Below are 16,117 nucleotides of genomic sequence, written 5' to 3' on the forward strand. Positions count from 1 at the left end.
GACAACGTGAAGCTGGCCCTGTGGGTGAGGCAGTTCAGAGACTAGGGAGAAATGGTTCACAATTTGGGGGAAAATGAAAGAGGCTGAGGAGAAACAAGGGTTCTGCTGAACACTCAGACTGTGAGTGGCACAGCCCCCCCGCGGTGCTTGTGCTGGCACCTGAGCTGCTGCATGGCTGCGGGCACTGCCAGGTGCTGCGGGAGGAGCTGGGGGGGGGCAGCACGGTAGCGTGCCCACATGCTGCCCGCACCGCAGCTCACGGTGCAGATGCTGCCCAGGATCCCCGTCTTGTCAGTGCTTTCCCCTCATTCTCCACGAATGACGCTCGGCGTCCTCAAGGCTGCAGAATTCGTGTCTCCATACTACCTTTGCTGCCACCAGCTCTGCTGTGAGGAGCCCCAGGAGGGAGCCTCTGTCCTACAGGGAAAGGGGGGGGCAGAGCTGCCTTCCCAGCCCGAGGCAGGCGGGCACGGCAGCCCCTGCCCCTGGCTGGCACGCGGTTCTGTCCTGTCCCACGGCCACGCACTGTGCTGAGGCACCCCTGGCCCCTGCAGCCCCGGCACAGGCAGGGCACCCGGCGATAACCACGTACGAGCTTTGCATCAGATGTTGCTGACCACCCGAAGCACCATGTTAAAACTAAAGCATCACAGAAAAGAGCAGCACCGTGTTTTCAGTGTTGGTGGGAGAGGTTTTGAGTTCACAACTCAAACCAGCCCTTGAGAACACTGCTGAGTGTCCTTTTCATCTTAAAAATAATTGACTAATCTTTGAGCAGGAATAACCATGTTTTTAATAACCTGGAAATCACCTGAGTCAGAGCTGCACAGCACATCTTTCCCCAGAGCCTCTGCGGCTCCTCTCCTCTCCCAGCTGGGAGCTGCAGCCACCTGGCCCCGTACCCAGCTCCCGCCGGGACCCTCCTGCCAGCCACTAGCCCCAGGCACCCGTTTGGTGAAGGGGCTGCCACGTCCACGAGGCAGGCTGCAGGGCAAAGCACGTCCTCGGCTCCGTCCTCCCACCTGCCTGGCTGCCGTTCCCTCGCGCGGCACCCACATCCTGGAGCTGCCGCTCTGTGGCTGGGGCTGAGGTTGCCACAGCCTCAGCAATGCCCACACCTTCGGTACAGCTCGGGACGGAGGGGGGCTGGGATTTCCAGCAGCCCACAAGCCCCGTGGGTGATGTAGCCCACCCTGAAATACCCCTTGTGGGCCACTGTGTTGGCCGGGCTGGGTGACGCCACTGCAGAGAAACCTAACACCGTCCTCCATGCGACTCAGGGGGCCCAGGGGCTCCACGCAGTGCCTGAGAGCCTGGAGAACACCTGGCAGCACTGGTCTCTCTTCTTCCCTGTGCTCCACCACTGCAGACCTTGGGGAGTTTTGCACGGGGAGGCAAAACTCCGGGAGCTTGCCTGGAGGGGCAGGCTCGGGCAGTGATGCTGCACCATGCAGCACAGGGCTCAGACTGGGACCAGAGGGCTGGTTCTGCACCGGCATAGCCCTGCCGCAGGACAAAGCACTTTGCCTGGAAGAGCAGAGTTTTGCTCTTCCCTTCCTCATTCCCTCATGCCTGGAGGTCAGAGCAGAGAGCAGAGGAGCCGCCGGGCTCTCCCAGGGTGACAGTGCCGGCTCTGGCTGTGTGTGCTGTGTGCTTTTAGCACCTTGTTTGCTAGTGGGAGGGTGGGAGGGTGCAGCACGACTCATAGGAGCGGTTTCCAGCAAGAAAGTGTGAGGATTTCACCCATGAGGTGTTGCACACACATGACATTAACATCAGGTTGTTGGGGTCAAGCCCAGACACACGGTTCTCTGTAACTTGCTTTCTGTAGGTAGCTTTGTAGAAACATCAGCAAGCAGTCATTTCTGGAGCTGCCACCTGGAGCTACTTTCTGAGAATCCCTTTTCAGAAGAGGACATGGCAGCTCGCACAGGCACGTGTGCAAGGCCAGCTCAGGGCTGTCCAGGGACGCAGCTCGGTGCTTGGCCAGCTCCTGCCTCCCTCCGCCCCTGCACCCCAGTAGGGCTGAGCCCTCAGAGGCATGGGGCACCTGCAAAAAAGCAAATAGGATGCTGTTAGTCCTGCATGCGACAGCTAAGAGGAGTGTGCTGCAGAGTGAAGGCTGGCTCCGAAGCCACTCTGAAAGCAGGGGATCCCCAGAGCAGGTGGCCTGGCTCGTGGCCACCACCACGGGAAGCGTTTGCCCCACGCACTGAAGCACATCTGCTGGACCTGCCTAGGCAGTGAGGTCCTGGGTGGGCGCACTGGAGAGAGGCAGGCAAAGGGCCTGACAATGACCTTGCCCGAAGAAAGCAGGGCTAAACACCAAGATCAGGATGGACTTGGGTGTTGGTCTTCTCCTCCAGGTTCCCCAATCCCCCTCTCTGGCTGACCGGGTTTGGCCCCAGGCTGTGCACGGGAGCAGGGCAGGAATTCACCCCTCTGGGAAGGGACAGGTGGGGAGCCCCAGCACAGGGTGGAGGGGACGGCAGGATCCATCCCAGGCTTTTCAGCCTTGAAATCAAGGGGGTTTTGAAGCAGGTTTCCTCCAAGCTTGGATGGCCCTGCTTGTCTCCTGCCCTACCAATGAGCAGGTGTGGATGGGGAGCCGGATGAATAAGGGACTTATGCTATGAATAATGCCGGGAGAAATGTGCCTGGAAAATAGAGTGTTGGGATGGGGCTCATGGGACGCAACGTGCCACCAGGCAGAGCCTCCCGGGACTGGGCCATCGGAGAGGCTGTCCTCCTCCCTGCCGAGCCACGTGCTTCCCTCGCACCGCCCGGTGCCAGCCCTCGCAGGCAGGCGGGAGTGCGGCCATCTCTTGCAACGGCCTCTTATCCCAGAGGCTGCTCATCCACACGCTGGCCGGAGCTGGGAGCAGCCCAGGTTACACGAAGCACTGGCTGCATATCTGGGAAACCATCCCACCTCTCTGCTGTGGAGTGCAGAGAAGAGACTGCAGTGCAATCCCAGCCAGCGAGGAGTGCAGGCACAGGCTCCCCGCAGCCTCGTTCATCTGCCCCGCAGCCGCTCCTCTGGCAGCTGGGGGCTGGGGGTGAGCAGGGCATGTGGCACTGAGGGACGTGGGTTTGGGGTCTGGGGTCTGGGCATCAGAAAGCACACAATGGAGCTGGGCATTTTTCCTTTTAATCTGGATATTTTTACCTCTCCCAAATGTGAGTTCTGGGTTAAGCAAAGCATCTCCTAGCTCACGCCCACAGAGAAAGCGGGAGACCACTGCTTTCTCCTTGCACAATGGGAAAGCATCCCTCCATTAGCAAAGGAGTGAAAAAGCCCCTAGACAAACTAGAGGGAAACAGTATTTCATTTCCATTGAGGCCATTCCGGACTGCTCGGTCATCTGGAGCGCACAAAAGGGTTTTGGCTGGGGTTGGACATGGCTGCGCATCCCCTAACCTCCTATCCTCAGCTGGTGCTCACAGCCCTCCGAGGCACACAGTGGAGAAGGGGGGCCTTGGGTGGGCAGGCAGCCGGGAGAGCAGCGAGGAGCCCCCCGCTGCCCGGGATGCTGCTCTCCCCCAGGGCCAGACCTCGCCTGCTCTCAGACCTTTGGCCGCAGCCGAGGCTCCTGCTGCCCCTGCCCAGCGTTCCTCCGCGCCTGGCTGGGGTGACCGGCAGCAGAGGCAGGTATTTCACGTGCTGTGCCTGGAGCAGTTGGGAAACAGGCAGTGGTGGAGCCGGGCGGCAGGTCGGACTGGTTTCCCTCCGCGCCCGGCGCTGGCACTGACGTACGAGCCCGCTCGCCAAACAGATTCTGCCCCGTCCCCACGGACCTGACTTCGCTCTGCACCGCGCTGCGCAGCGAAGGATGGCTGTGCCGAAGCTGTGACCCCAGCCCAGCCCTGCAGCGGCCGATGGACGGGAAAACCTCTCCGGTAAGGCGCGGGCAGCTGCCCCAGCTCTGAGCCAGCTAGGAGTACCAGGGGCTGCTCTGTGGCCGTACAGACCCCCTTTCCTCTGGGTTTGGTGGAGGGCCCGGTTTCTCCCTCCTGCTCTCTGGGGCGTTGCCTTTGCAGCAGCCTGTTGCTGCCGGTGGGAAGAAGGACCCGGGGCGAGCTGCCCGTGGGGCTGCTGCCTCCGGCACCCCCTCAGCACGCGGAGGGAGGAGGACTGCTGCCAGCATCCCGGGTGTCAGCCCCGCGCTGGCAGAGGAGGTGTCAGGGCCCCCCCGGCACTGCTGCTTTTCCACACTGGAGCGGATTTGCGAATCGGGGGGACAGGCTGGTGGGCAGGCTGGTGCTGCAGGTGGGAGCCTGTGCCACTTGTCATCCATGGGGCTGCACGTTCGTGAGCCCTCCGGCACCTCCCACCAGCACATCAGTAGCAGCAGCAGCACGCTGGTGGCCCTGGCCCCCGCTCCTCTCTCACCCGCTCTCCTGGCAGTTTTCCCCGTGCTCTTTTCGGGCTGGGTTAACCAGGGCCTGATCGACCTCGGCCGTGGGGCCTTGCTGAGCATCCTGTCATGAGGAAAACATCCATCCCCGGCTGGGCACTGGGCTCAGCCCGCCCGGGCGAGGCAGCGGGTAATTACCGTGCTGAGCGCTGCCGGCTGTGCCAGCGACGTCCGGAACGTGCAAAGCCGGCAGTGACGGGGTGGATGGAGCTCGAGGGGAGGCAGGGCCAGCTGTAAAAGCCACCTTCTTCCTGCCCCTTGGCGTGCGGGTGCCTCAGAGGCAGCCAGGAGCAGGGGCAGAGTGGGCTCGTGCCAGAACCTGGCTGGGTCCCGAGGGAGGGGCAGCCTGCCCCCAGCACTGCTTTGCAGTGTGATCCCGGCTCTAGGTGGCCCCGAAAGTGAGCAGCAGCACCGCATCTCTCTCAGAACCGGGCAGGAATTGGGATGCCCACGTATGGAGACAATTACCCAATATTGAGCATCCCCACTGGGCCACCTTGGCTTTGTCGCTTGTATTAAATGGGCCATTAGGAGTCCCAGGTGCCACCCTTGGCTCTGCAACTGCAGGAGAGTCGCTTCATCTTTCCGTGCCTCGGTTTGCCCATCCGTGGAATGGGGTGAGCAGCGATTACTCACTCCCTGGAACATTTTCTGATCTCTGCCTGAAGGGCCGCTCACACTGGCATAGGGCAACCTGTCCCTGGCCGGATCAGCCTGACTCAGTTGACACGGCTTGTCATCTGTGCTTGTAAAATGGCCTTTGCATGCTTTGGGATTTCACTTCCCCACGTGTTGCCCCTTTACGGCATCCAGGTGTCAGCAGCATCCTCCCGCAGCTCCTGCCCAGTTTGTCCCTAGGACTGGGGGGTCTGCCCCCTCCTAGGGGAGGCACTGCCGAGGCACTGCTCAGCTGAGGCGCTCGAGCGGGATGGACGTCACCAGGAGGGAACGGGGGCTTTCACAAGCTCGGGAGGGTTTTGTCCCAGGTGAGCACGAGGACAATGTCGCTGTTGTGTGCTTGCTGAGCTAATCTGCCACCGACAATCAGCGCTCCACAACCAGGTGAAGGAGCCGGTTCCCTGCCCCGAACAACAGGCTGTGAGCAGCAGAGAGGGGCAGGCTGCCAAGCTCAGCTGGGAGAGATGATCACCTATTTAGGCAGCTACTTCCAGCTTATTTAAGCCAGGTTGCCCTTCTTCCTTCTTGATGCTCAATGCTTTGGGTAGCTGCTGTGCCTTTCTGCTCCTCTGAGACACGGCTGGGCCCTGGGTCCAGTTGCAACACCCCAGGTGTTGCCTGGCTTCTTCCGCTCTCCCTCCCACTCCGAAACTGCGTGTGACTGACTGCTGGATGGTTTCCCTCCCCATCACACGTGGATCCTGAGTCTTGAACCCAGCCCGGACTGCCTTTCCCCCGGTGATTGCCTTCTGCTGGCATGGATTTGGTGGCCTTCCCTCTGTGGCAGGGAGTGGAGCTGGAGGCCAGTGCACGTGGCAGCTCATGGTGCAGAGGGGATGGGCTTCTCTGGTGCTGCTGTCTGTGGCTTAGGTGCCTTTCCCAGCGCTGCTCGGAGCCTCACAGCGGAGCAAAGAAGGACCGAGGTGGTGTTTACGCTCACGAAAAGTTCAGCAAAGGGCTCGTGTTGCAGACCGGCATTGTCCGCTTGTCCCCCGGGCAGCCTGAGCTGGGCCGGGTGCGAGAGGATCAGAGCTGGCCAGGAGTCCCCCAGTGTGTCCCCAGAATTCCTCCTCCCCTTGTTGTCTGAAAGTCGGCACTGCCACGGAAAGGAGCTGGTTGTGCTTCCCCTCCCCGCACCTGACTTTCATGCGCCAGCCCACAGCAGGGCTTAATGCTCTTGCGGCTGGTGGAACATTTGCAGAGAGGACGTCAGAAAAAGGGCTCAAACCGCAGCCACGCGTGTGAGAGAGGCATGGCTCTGGGTTTGACTTTTACTCAAAGTCAGCAAAGGATGAGTAAAGGTTTTGTGGGCAGAAGTCGCAGCTTGCTCACTGGGGTAATGCACACTGCTTAACAGAATTATTTTTGTAAAGCCGCTGCTGTTTGTTCTCTGCTTCAGTGGCAGTACAACAGCAGCCAGTTATGCTGGCTACCAGGAGCGGGTGGTAAAAGTTTTGTTTGCTTCTGTGATAGACCTAAAAAAAACCCCAACAAAACAACAAATCAAAACCGAAAACTTGGACTTTAGACTTTTAAGGAAATAAGTAGCTAATAGTTCTCCTGAGTGTAAGAAAGGGCATGTGTTTCCTGGTAAGGAACAGTAAGAGCAATTTAACCTATAGTGAACTGAAGTGTTAATTTGAAATGTTTATACGCTGGAGGTAGAAATGCTTTAGCATCCAGCATCACTGGTGAAGCTGGGCTGTGTTTTCTAGTACAACGGAGAGGTTTGTCCTTACCAGTGTTGTGATTTTGCTGATCTGATAACTGAAGGGTTACACTTGCTTCAGGAGGAGGCACATGAAATATCAGACATGTGGAGATAGCATACAAATGTCAACGTAAATGATACTGTCTAGGTATTTGCAAAAACCTCATTTACGCAGAGAGGAAAAATCCTTTTCCTAGGAAGGGTTCCTGGCATCTGCTCATTGCTTTGTTTCTGCAAAGCAGCGGCGCAGGACCCGCTGCAGCTCTGGCTCTCTTGCTGATCACGTGCACTTTCTAACAACGGGCACTAAGGATACCCAGGGATGTTTCATGGTGCGGGCATGCAATACTTGCTGTGAGAACTTGAATCCTCTTGGCATGACTGCTCACACTCCTTAGGGGACGACACTGCTGGGGCACTCTCCAGCCCTCCCAGCTGCCGTGCCAGCCCAGCGGAGCATGCTGAGGGGCTCTCCTGGGCTCCCCACCATCTTTGGGAGAGATCATGAGGAGGCAAGCCTGCAGCACGGCTACCCTGGGCTTGCCAACGTGGCTGCTGTGAAATTCAGCCATAGGGAAAACTGGCCTTTGGCTGCAGGCTGAGCAAATTCAGGCTTCTTATTGCTGCCTGGGTGATGCTGTGAAACAGAAACTGCCTCTGTTCCTCCCTGTGCGGGCAGGAGGCAGGGGAGCTGCTCGCTCAGTCTGGCGCCGAGAGCCTGTGCCGGGCGGTAGCCCTGCGCACCCTGCTGCTGGCCAGGGTGAGTGGCCAAGCAGCTTCCCTGGGAGCCTGGGGCGCTGTGCCCGCTGGCTCTGAGGCTGATGTGCCTGGGCTGCGAGCAGTTACTAAGGCACAGTTCAAGAGATGGTGCGTCCCCGATGTTCAGCTGGGGGCTTGAGGCAGACCCTGCGCAGGGAACGCGTGTGGCCACGCCGGGGTGCGTGACTCACGGGATAATGCCCAGGAAGTTACACCACCGCATTGCAAGAAAGGGCACAGCCATATTTACAAAGCGTGAGCCTCAGCAGGCTCCTGACATGCTCGTTAGGGCTCTTGATTCCCGGCAGGAAACACAAGGGTAGAGAAAATCCAGCTGGAAGGTGGCAACTCGGCAGCTCCTGCCACCGCTCCTGCTCTGCCCAAGGCCCCTGTCCTCCCTGCTGGTTCCAGAGCCGTGCACCGACCCTGGTGCTGCTTGCTGGCTTGGCAGGGAAAGGGATGTTCTATGGTTACGGGGAAATATGATCTCTTGCAGCTGCAGGGCCAAAAATCTGAGACAGACTTCCAGAGGGGTGTGTTTGAGCCCACCTCCGGGTCGCTAAGCTGTCCTCTGGGTGGTGGGCTGGGGTGTCTGTGCCAGGCTGGCTGCATTCTGCTGCCAAAGGACGGCGGCTCCGCTCCCCCCTTGGGTGCCCCTTCTGTGGGACCGCAGCGACGTTGTCTGTAGGGACAGGCATAGCCTGGCTTCCCTTGAACAGCCCAGTGCAAACGCGGTCGGTTGTGGCTGTGCGGCGCCAGGAGCCAGCGGGCAGTGTGGTGAGCACCTGCCGAGAACGAAGCTCGGGCTGGACTGTCGCTGCCGTGTGCTGGCTGGCGATGCCCTTGCAGTTCCTGTAAGGCACGCAGTCATTTCTTATTGCCAAAGATATCTCAGTTTTCACAAATGGCAGAGGAAACAGCATTTATTGTGGGCTTTGTACCCAGGTCCTCTCTGAAGGAAATGAGAGGCTCTCACTTCTGTAGCTGATTGAAGTTGATGGAGCGCTTGAAAGAGTGTGTCTTGAGGAAAGGAAACAAATACATATTCTTTTGCAAATTCATGGATCAGGAGTGACACAACTGCAGAACAGCATTCCAGGGTGCAGGACGTTTCAGGGCTTGGAAAACACCGATTATTAAGTATTACTAAATAACAGCTGGGAATTGCACTGTATTTTTCAAATGGCTAATTAAGGATAGATGCATAAATTGGGGCACTAGCCCCATGGAACTGGGCCACAGCGTGACTGACCCGATACCAAATACCCAGCTGACTGCTCTGATCAAAGTTGCAAGTAATGGTCTCCTCTGCTCGCAGACCACGGCATCGCCCAGCAGTGTCCCTCCCAGCCTCCATGCCTCTACAGTCAGCAGCATCTTCAGTGGCCGACCTCCACAGCCTCGAGAAAGTGTCCTCGGCATTAGCTTCAAGCCCTACAGCCCAGAGTCCAGCCCAGCCCCGGCTCCCTGCACGACCTGTGAGAGCACACGTAAGAGGATGGTGCCGAGGCTGGTCTCTGGCCACCCTGGCCCTGGTCCCACCTAGGGTGGGGAGGGATGGAGGGGAGACAGGGAATGGGTCCCTGTGCCCACTGCTGGCATAAGCCTCAGCCACAGGCTGGTGTTTCCCTGGGGATCTGAGGAGTGCTGGGAGCAAGGGAGAGGACAGTGACCGTGGCAGGATGGGAGGACACCATGGGGAGATGCGGGATGTGCGTGGCCGCGCTCCCCCACATCTCGTGGGCCCTCCGGGGAAGCGGGGCGCGCGGGGAGCCAGGGAGGTCCCGGCAAGTGCCGACGGGCAGCAGGGTCCAGGCACCCTGGGGAGGCAGCTGCTCCCCCTGACCCTGCCTCTGCCCTGCTGTCAGGATCCTCCATGTTCAGAGCTCCCTGCATGAGCCAGCGACGGCTTGCACTCATCTTCTGCATCTCTGTCCTCATCGTGCTGCTCATCGCCCTCATCCTGCTGTGTGAGTGGGGTCTCAGCCCGGGGTGGCTCGGGGGTCCCTGGTGGGGAGGTCTCAGAGGGGCTGGGGGTCAGCAGAGGCTGGGGAGACCTACGCTGGGAAGTGCCACAGGGAAACCGCCGGGACGGAAGGCGAGCAGGCAGAGAGGTGCTCTTCCCATTTCCTGAGTGTTCCTGACATCTGGTGGACAGGCAGGAGCAGGATTGCCGGGGAAAAGAGAGCTGCCGCTTGGGCTCCCTGCGGGGCGAGGGGGCTGCACCGCCTTCTCCTTCTCCCGGGCTTGCATCGGCGGGTGGCGGGGCACCCCAGCAGCACCCGGGCTCGCCCTCCCTGAGGTGCAGGCTTAGCAGGCAGGACCCGTCAAACAAAGTGCGGGCTGTAGACGGAACAGGCACCGACACCGGGGGAATCGCTTTAATCTGCCTAACACCTAGCTGCCAGGCTTCCGGCGGCTGTACGTGGCTGGTGGGCTTGAAGCATTCGGCGGGCTGAAGGCATCTTTCTGCAGGAGCACGTTAGAAGTGGGTGAAGGGAGAGAGGGTCGCAGCGGCCGGGCTGGCATGGGGGGGTGCTCAGGGCTGGCCAGTCCTTCAGCCCCGGATCGATCCTGCAGCTCTTCAGTCTGGGCTCAATCAGCAGCCCTGCACCCAAGCTCACGCCTGGTGTTTGGGAGTGCCCCTGCGTGTGGCAGACCTCCTCCAGACTCCAGTCCGGGTGGGCTTGCTGCACCCTCACCCACAGCGAGCCCCTGCCACCCGCCCTGGCCTCACCACAGCGTGCACTTGCTTTCAGTTATGTTCTGGCGGTCGCAGACCGGCATTGTGTACAAGGAGCCTGCCGAAAGCTGCAAGGACAGCCCTGTGCGCTGCGACGGCATCATCGACTGCTCCCAGCGGAGCGACGAGCTGGGTTGCGGTGAGGCACCAGGAGCCGGGGGCGGTGGGGGCAAAGGGAGCCCCCAGGGCACTGGGTACCACTGACCTGCCTGCTCCATCCCCGCAGTGCGCTTTGCATTCGACGAGTCTTTGCTCCACATCTACTCCAGCGCTGAGAGCCAGTGGCTGCCAGTGTGCAGCAGCGCCTGGGATGACTCCTTCTCCAGAAAGACCTGCCGGCAGCTGGGATTTCAGAAGTAATTCCCCAGGGATGGGTTGTCCTGCTCGGGCGCTGGGGCCCTGCCAGCCCCCTGGGTATTGCTCTGGCCCTCCTGCCCTGGCCAGGTGCACGGTCTGCTGTGCTTTTTCCCCCAGCATTATGCTTTTCCGTGGCAAGGCTGTTTGTCCAGTGCTGCTCTGGGTGTTTCGGTCCTTCCCCCCTCCCAGGTTTAGTGTGCAGACCCTCTTTGAGAAGGCAGGGACTGGCTGCTCAGTGCCCAGCGAGGGGAGACCCTCACTGCCTCTCTCCTCTCCCTTCCCAGTGCATCACAGACTGAATACATCCCCCTGCGCATCTCCGGCAAGAGCCTCACCGTGACTGATGAGAGAGAGACCATCCAGCAGAGCCTCAACAGGTACCAGGCAGTGTTGCCTCCTGGCCCTGGCTGGTGCCACAGGGCCGGGGCTGAGGCTGCCTCTCCCTCTTCTCTCCTGCAGCTCACAATGTCTCACGGGAAAGTACGTCTCCCTCCGATGCACAAGTAAGGGGGCTGGCTGGCAGGGCATGCGGCCAAGGGCGGGTGAGGCCAAACACGTGCTTGGGAGCGCTTTCCTCCTTTCTTTGCACAGGGTTGGGCAAATAGGGCGTTTTCCAGCAAACTTTCTGGGTAATAGAAAACTACGAAGGTTGTATTCCCATGGTCTCCACCGGCCCCTACGAACGTACTGAGCACCGCTGGTGCCTGCGGGTGGTGGGGACGTTGTGCACATCCCCCTCTGGGCTTGCCTCCTCTCTCAGCCCTTCACTCAGCCCTGCTCTCCCCTCCAGCCTGCGGGCAGAGGATTTCTGGCCGGATCATTGGAGGAAAGGAAACCTCCGTGAGCAAATGGCCCTGGCAAGTCAGCGTGCAGTACGGGCCTATCCACATCTGCGGCGGCACCATCATCGACGCGCAGTGGGTCCTCACAGCAGCCCACTGCTTCTTCATGTGAGTGCTGCTGCAGGCAGCTGCCTGCAGTGCTGCTGTCCAGCCCGGGGGCACTGGCTGCAGCTGGCAGCCCTTGCGCAGGCGCTCAGTCCAGCCCCGCACCCTGCATCTCACTCCTTGCTGCCCCCATCTCTCCGTGCCCAGGAACAGCATGAAGATCCTTGACGACTGGAAGGTGTATGGTGGGGTCTCGGACCTGAAGCAGCGTGCAGAGGGCATCCCTGTCTCCCAGGTCATCATCAACTCCAACTACAGCGATGATCATGATGACTATGATATTGCGCTCATGAAGCTCTCCAGGCCGCTGACGCTCTCAGGTGAGGCCTCTCAGCTTGCTGTGCCACAGGGCTGGGCTTGGCTGGGGCTGGTGTTTGGGGAGGACAGAGCGAGCCTGGGGATGGGCAAGAGGCAGCTCGGGTCCCCTTGGAGCCATCCCCTGGGCTGCACAGGGCTGCTGCCAGCTGGAGCATCCCGCTCTGCTGTGGCCACACCACTTTCCCCTGCGTGTCCCGTGGTCGGGAACTGGCCCATCCTCCCCTGGCGGGGCCCGGTCAGTGCACATGCAGCCGTGGGCTCGGCTGTGCAGCCGGCATTGTGCTGCTCGCTGTGCCCCGTGTGGGCAGTGTGGCGGGGGGGCTGGCAGAGACCCTGCCTGGGTGGGCGCAGAGGGGAGCCTTTCCTGCATGCCCCGCTCCTCCCTAGCCGTGGGGCTGGTGACTACAGTGGCTATTTTGCTCCTGGGTGACTCATCCCTCTCTCCTCACCTGGTTTCCACCGTGTCTCCCTCCAGCTCAGGTTCGCCCAGCCTGCCTCCCCATGTATGGCCAGCGATTCCAGACCGGCAGGTCCTGCTTCATCACTGGCTTTGGGAAGACCAGGGAGAACGAAGGTGAGGGAGGACGCCGGGTCTCCGCAGGCAGCTCCTGCGTGCTGCGGCCTGACCTGAGAGCACAGCGCGTGAGAGGAGCGAGCGTGGCTCTGCTGCTGCGTTCGAGAGCTGTTCCCACAGGGGTGACTCCTAGCAGTTGCCCTCCTGGCTCTGCAGAAATAAGACCCGCAAGACATACCAGCTTCCTCCCTCACTGCTGCGGAAACATCTGGTGCTGCGGAGGGGCCCGGGGGCAGTGGGGGGACGAGGCCCACCCTGCCCCACGCCTCCTCCTGCCTTGCAGATAACACGTCCCCGAAGCTGCGGGAGGCCGAGGTGAAGCTGATTGACTACAAGATCTGTAACAGCGACAAGGTGTACGAGGGCTACCTGACCCCACGGATGATGTGTGCCGGGTACCTGCAGGGAGGGAAAGATGCGTGCCAGGTGAGCCGGGGGCACGGTCCCTGCCAGGCAAGGTGGCACGGGACCGGCAGGGCTGCCCGCTTTTCCCACATGCTGGTGTCCCCTGGCTGGGTACCAGCAGAGGGGCGTCTCCTGTCTCCTCTCCTCACCGCTCTGCCCCTCTGTGTCAGGGTGACAGCGGAGGGCCCCTGGTTTGTGAGGACAATGGCCGCTGGTATGTGGCTGGGGTGACGAGCTGGGGGACAGGATGTGGCCAGAAGAACAAGCCTGGTGTTTACACTCGTGTGACAAAGCTCCTCAGCTGGATATACAGCAAAATGGAGGTGAGGTGGCACGGCAGGGCTGTGCTTGGGCAGAGAGACTTATCAGGTGGCCATGGATGCGTTGAGAGGGGCAGTATCCCCCCGGCCCAGCCCCTGGCACCTCACCCTTGCTCTCCCCTCTCTCCCTTGCAGAGCGAGAACGACTAAGACTGGGATGGACGCTTGCCTGGGCTGTGCCTCTCCAGCCGGCGCGGGCCCCTGCCCTTGGTTGCTGCCAGGGCACGATGCTTCCAGCACATCCCCCCACCTATCCCTGGACTGTCCGCACAGCCAGGGACCCATTGCTGCCCCCAGCCTCTGAAAATACGGCGCCTGCAAAGTGACTCTGCCCTTGCCCAGTGCAAGGGAGGTGGTCCGGCAGCAGCTGGGCAGAGCACCCGGCCAGCCCCAGCCTGGCAGCGCGCAGGGGGCAGCAGCCTGTGCCGGTGGCTGGCCGTGCCGGCTGGGGGGCACTTCCTCGCCCTGTGACCGTGGTTCTTATCATGTAAATAGACGTGTCCGGATGGGGGGTGTCGCAAGTGCTTCCTGGCAGGACTGCGGCACACTCGGTGGGCAAGGGGCTTCTAGCACTGCCCATAGATCCAGTGGAGGTGGCGGATGGAAGGGAGAAGCAGAAAAGCTGTGGGGTGCCCATGGCGAGGGAGCACTCTCCTTTGCACGCTGCTGCCAGGTTGCAGCTATGCTGCCTTGGGGTGTGGGATGGGGCTCAGCCAGCATGGTGCAGCTCTGTGCCACGCCGCCCTGACCTGCGAGGCCACGCTCCCTGCTTTGTCCCGGGAGGGCTGAGCCCCAGGGCGCAGCTACACCACCATCTGGGAGGAGCAGTAGTTGCTCTTGCATTTGCAGATAGGATTAGGAAGTGCCTTTTAAATGATGTTTCTCCCCATGACAGAAATACCCGTTTGTTTATTTTTCCATGCTGTGGATATGGTCTGAGCAAGCACTCGCTCCCAGGACTGCGTGCAGCTGGTCTTCGTCCCCCCTACCTGCTCTGATGAGGATTTCGGCAGTGGCGTGGGGCAGGTCTGCACTCCGGGGGTGGCTGCGGGAGGTGTGACAGAAGTCAGCAGCAGCCAAAGGCCAAGGCAGAGCGTGATGCAGGCCAGCCACCCCTCCCAGGCAGTGTGAGCCAGCCCCCGGATCTCACAGCTGTTTGTTCAGTGGATTGCTTCCTCCTCCCTCCGGCTGCTGAGCACGCAGGGATTGCGTAGCCAGCCTTACCTCCCTGGCCACGCCAGAGCGGGGACACATTTCCCCCCAAGGAAACAAGTGCCCACATCTCCCTGCGGATGCTTGGAGGCATACAAGGTGCTACAGGAGATCCCCAGGTTGGCAGTGCGAGCTCCTGTGGGGTGAGCAGAGGCTGGCTGCCCCTTGCCAAGGCTGCACTCCTTCCCCAGGCACGTGGTCAGCTGCAGAGGGGTCCTGGGGAGCCTGGCCACCCCACACTCTTCTCAATAAATGTTTTGGTAGTGCTCCACGTGGACACGACTCTCTTGAACTGGCTGGAAAGGAAGCCGTTGAGCCCTAGTGCCCAGGTACCAAGGGAGCCCCAGGGAGCGGGGAGATCTCTGCCCCCCACCCTGGGCTCTGCACTGGGCCCTGGGCACGGCCCTGGCTGGTGACCGTGCTATGATGCTCCAGGGCTGTCCCCCTCCTCGTGATTCTTTGGCCCTGGCAGCAAGGCCATGTGTGCTGTGGTGGGCCCATGCGACTGGTGTGCAGTGAGAAGGGGGGGGCGTGTTGCAGCTGTGTGCCCCCGTGCAGCCTGCAGGATGTGCTCAGCACCCCAGTGCATACCCGCTTCTGAGCTGCTCTCTGGCCATTGCCGCTTGTATGGGCGCATGTGATGGAGTGGCTTTTGCAAAAGCCCTTCCTCCCCTTCACCCTCTGAGTTACTGCACGTGACTGGAAGAAAGGGGGTGGTTTAGGTCTTACGGGGGCTTGGCAGTAGATGCTCAGTGATGGAGGTAACGTAGGCATGGGGGGCGGTGTGGGGGCAGAGCCTCCTGGGGAGAATCCATGGGTGTGAGTCCAGGGGAGAGCTGTATCAAAATTCGGCTTGTGAATGCTGTGGACCAGACTAAAATGCTTTCCTGAGAAGGCTTCATAGCCTGTACAATTGCCCCATGTTAGAGAAATGGCAGTAATGAGTGTTTAGCCTTGAATTTTCCTCAGGAGCAGGAAAGGTTACTTGCACTGGTTCTTTGTAACCCGTCTTCTTGCAGCCGGAAGCATTAAAGGAGGGATCGGTGCTTTGGGGAGCTCACTTGCTCTCTTTGAAACAGTCCAAAACTGCCTCATGAGTCTGTCTCTGCTAGCTCCAGCCGCAGTGGCCCCTTCTCTCCCCAGCACAGGAGCATGACGGCCACCCACTGCAGCCTGCCGCTCCCTCCTCAGGAAGGCGGTTGGTGTGGCATGGGGGTGGCAAACCCCGAGCAGAAGGCTCAGCGCTGTGGTGTCTAGTGTGTCCTGCAGAGGAAATGGAAACATCGGTTCCCCAGATGATGTGAGTAGTGGACTTTGCATGGGCCAGGCAGTCTGGTTTCTGACCCATGTCACTTACAGCAGGGCCACCTAGCTCTCTGTGGACTGGGAAGACTCATTTCCCATAAGCATGCTGGAGACTGCCGACTCCAACTGCACACAGGCTCGGGAGATGCAGAGGCTACATGCAAAGTCAAGATGAGAAATTCTCAGGGTGCGTGGGCTGCTGCAGGCACGTCCCCTCCTCACCTCCTGGGAGCATCTCCTGGGTTCCCAGAACTGGCCACCTGCTGTGGAAAAGTTTAATCTGCAGGCAGAGAGCTGCGGGTTTGCATTTGAATTTTGGGATAGCAGGTCTAGTCTGGCTCTGTGTGTGCAGAAGCCACCTACCTGTCCC

At 60.4% G+C, this 16,117-nt stretch overlaps 1 protein-coding gene across 2 annotated transcripts in view; it reads left to right on the forward strand.

Annotated features, from left to right (window-relative positions):
- Positions 1 to 14,713, forward strand: part of TMPRSS13 (transmembrane serine protease 13) — a 33,765-nt gene extending 19,052 nt beyond the window's left edge. Inside the window, exons 4-16 of one of the 2 annotated variants that reach the window (XM_054803134.1) lie at positions 3,777 to 3,900; positions 8,885 to 9,056; positions 9,435 to 9,536; positions 10,326 to 10,448; positions 10,536 to 10,665; positions 10,951 to 11,043; positions 11,126 to 11,169; positions 11,457 to 11,616; positions 11,761 to 11,933; positions 12,407 to 12,505; positions 12,789 to 12,931; positions 13,081 to 13,233; positions 13,366 to 14,713. In XM_054803134.1, coding sequence (XP_054659109.1) covers positions 3,880 to 3,900; positions 8,885 to 9,056; positions 9,435 to 9,536; positions 10,326 to 10,448; positions 10,536 to 10,665; positions 10,951 to 11,043; positions 11,126 to 11,169; positions 11,457 to 11,616; positions 11,761 to 11,933; positions 12,407 to 12,505; positions 12,789 to 12,931; positions 13,081 to 13,233; positions 13,366 to 13,380 — 1,428 coding nt within the window. In that variant the 5' untranslated portion in view covers positions 3,777 to 3,879 and the 3' untranslated portion in view covers positions 13,381 to 14,713. Of the gene's footprint in view, positions 1 to 3,776; positions 3,901 to 8,884; positions 9,057 to 9,434; positions 9,537 to 10,325; positions 10,449 to 10,535; positions 10,666 to 10,950; positions 11,044 to 11,125; positions 11,209 to 11,456; positions 11,617 to 11,760; positions 11,934 to 12,406; positions 12,506 to 12,788; positions 12,932 to 13,080; positions 13,234 to 13,365 lie in introns of those variants that run through there. The other variant, XM_054803135.1, reaches the window with a different exon arrangement.
- The last annotated feature ends 1,404 nt before the right edge of the window (positions 14,714 to 16,117 follow it).

This window comes from Grus americana, chromosome 24 (genome assembly GCF_028858705.1).
Source record: "Grus americana isolate bGruAme1 chromosome 24, bGruAme1.mat, whole genome shotgun sequence".
Taxonomy (NCBI): domain Eukaryota; kingdom Metazoa; phylum Chordata; class Aves; order Gruiformes; family Gruidae; genus Grus; species Grus americana.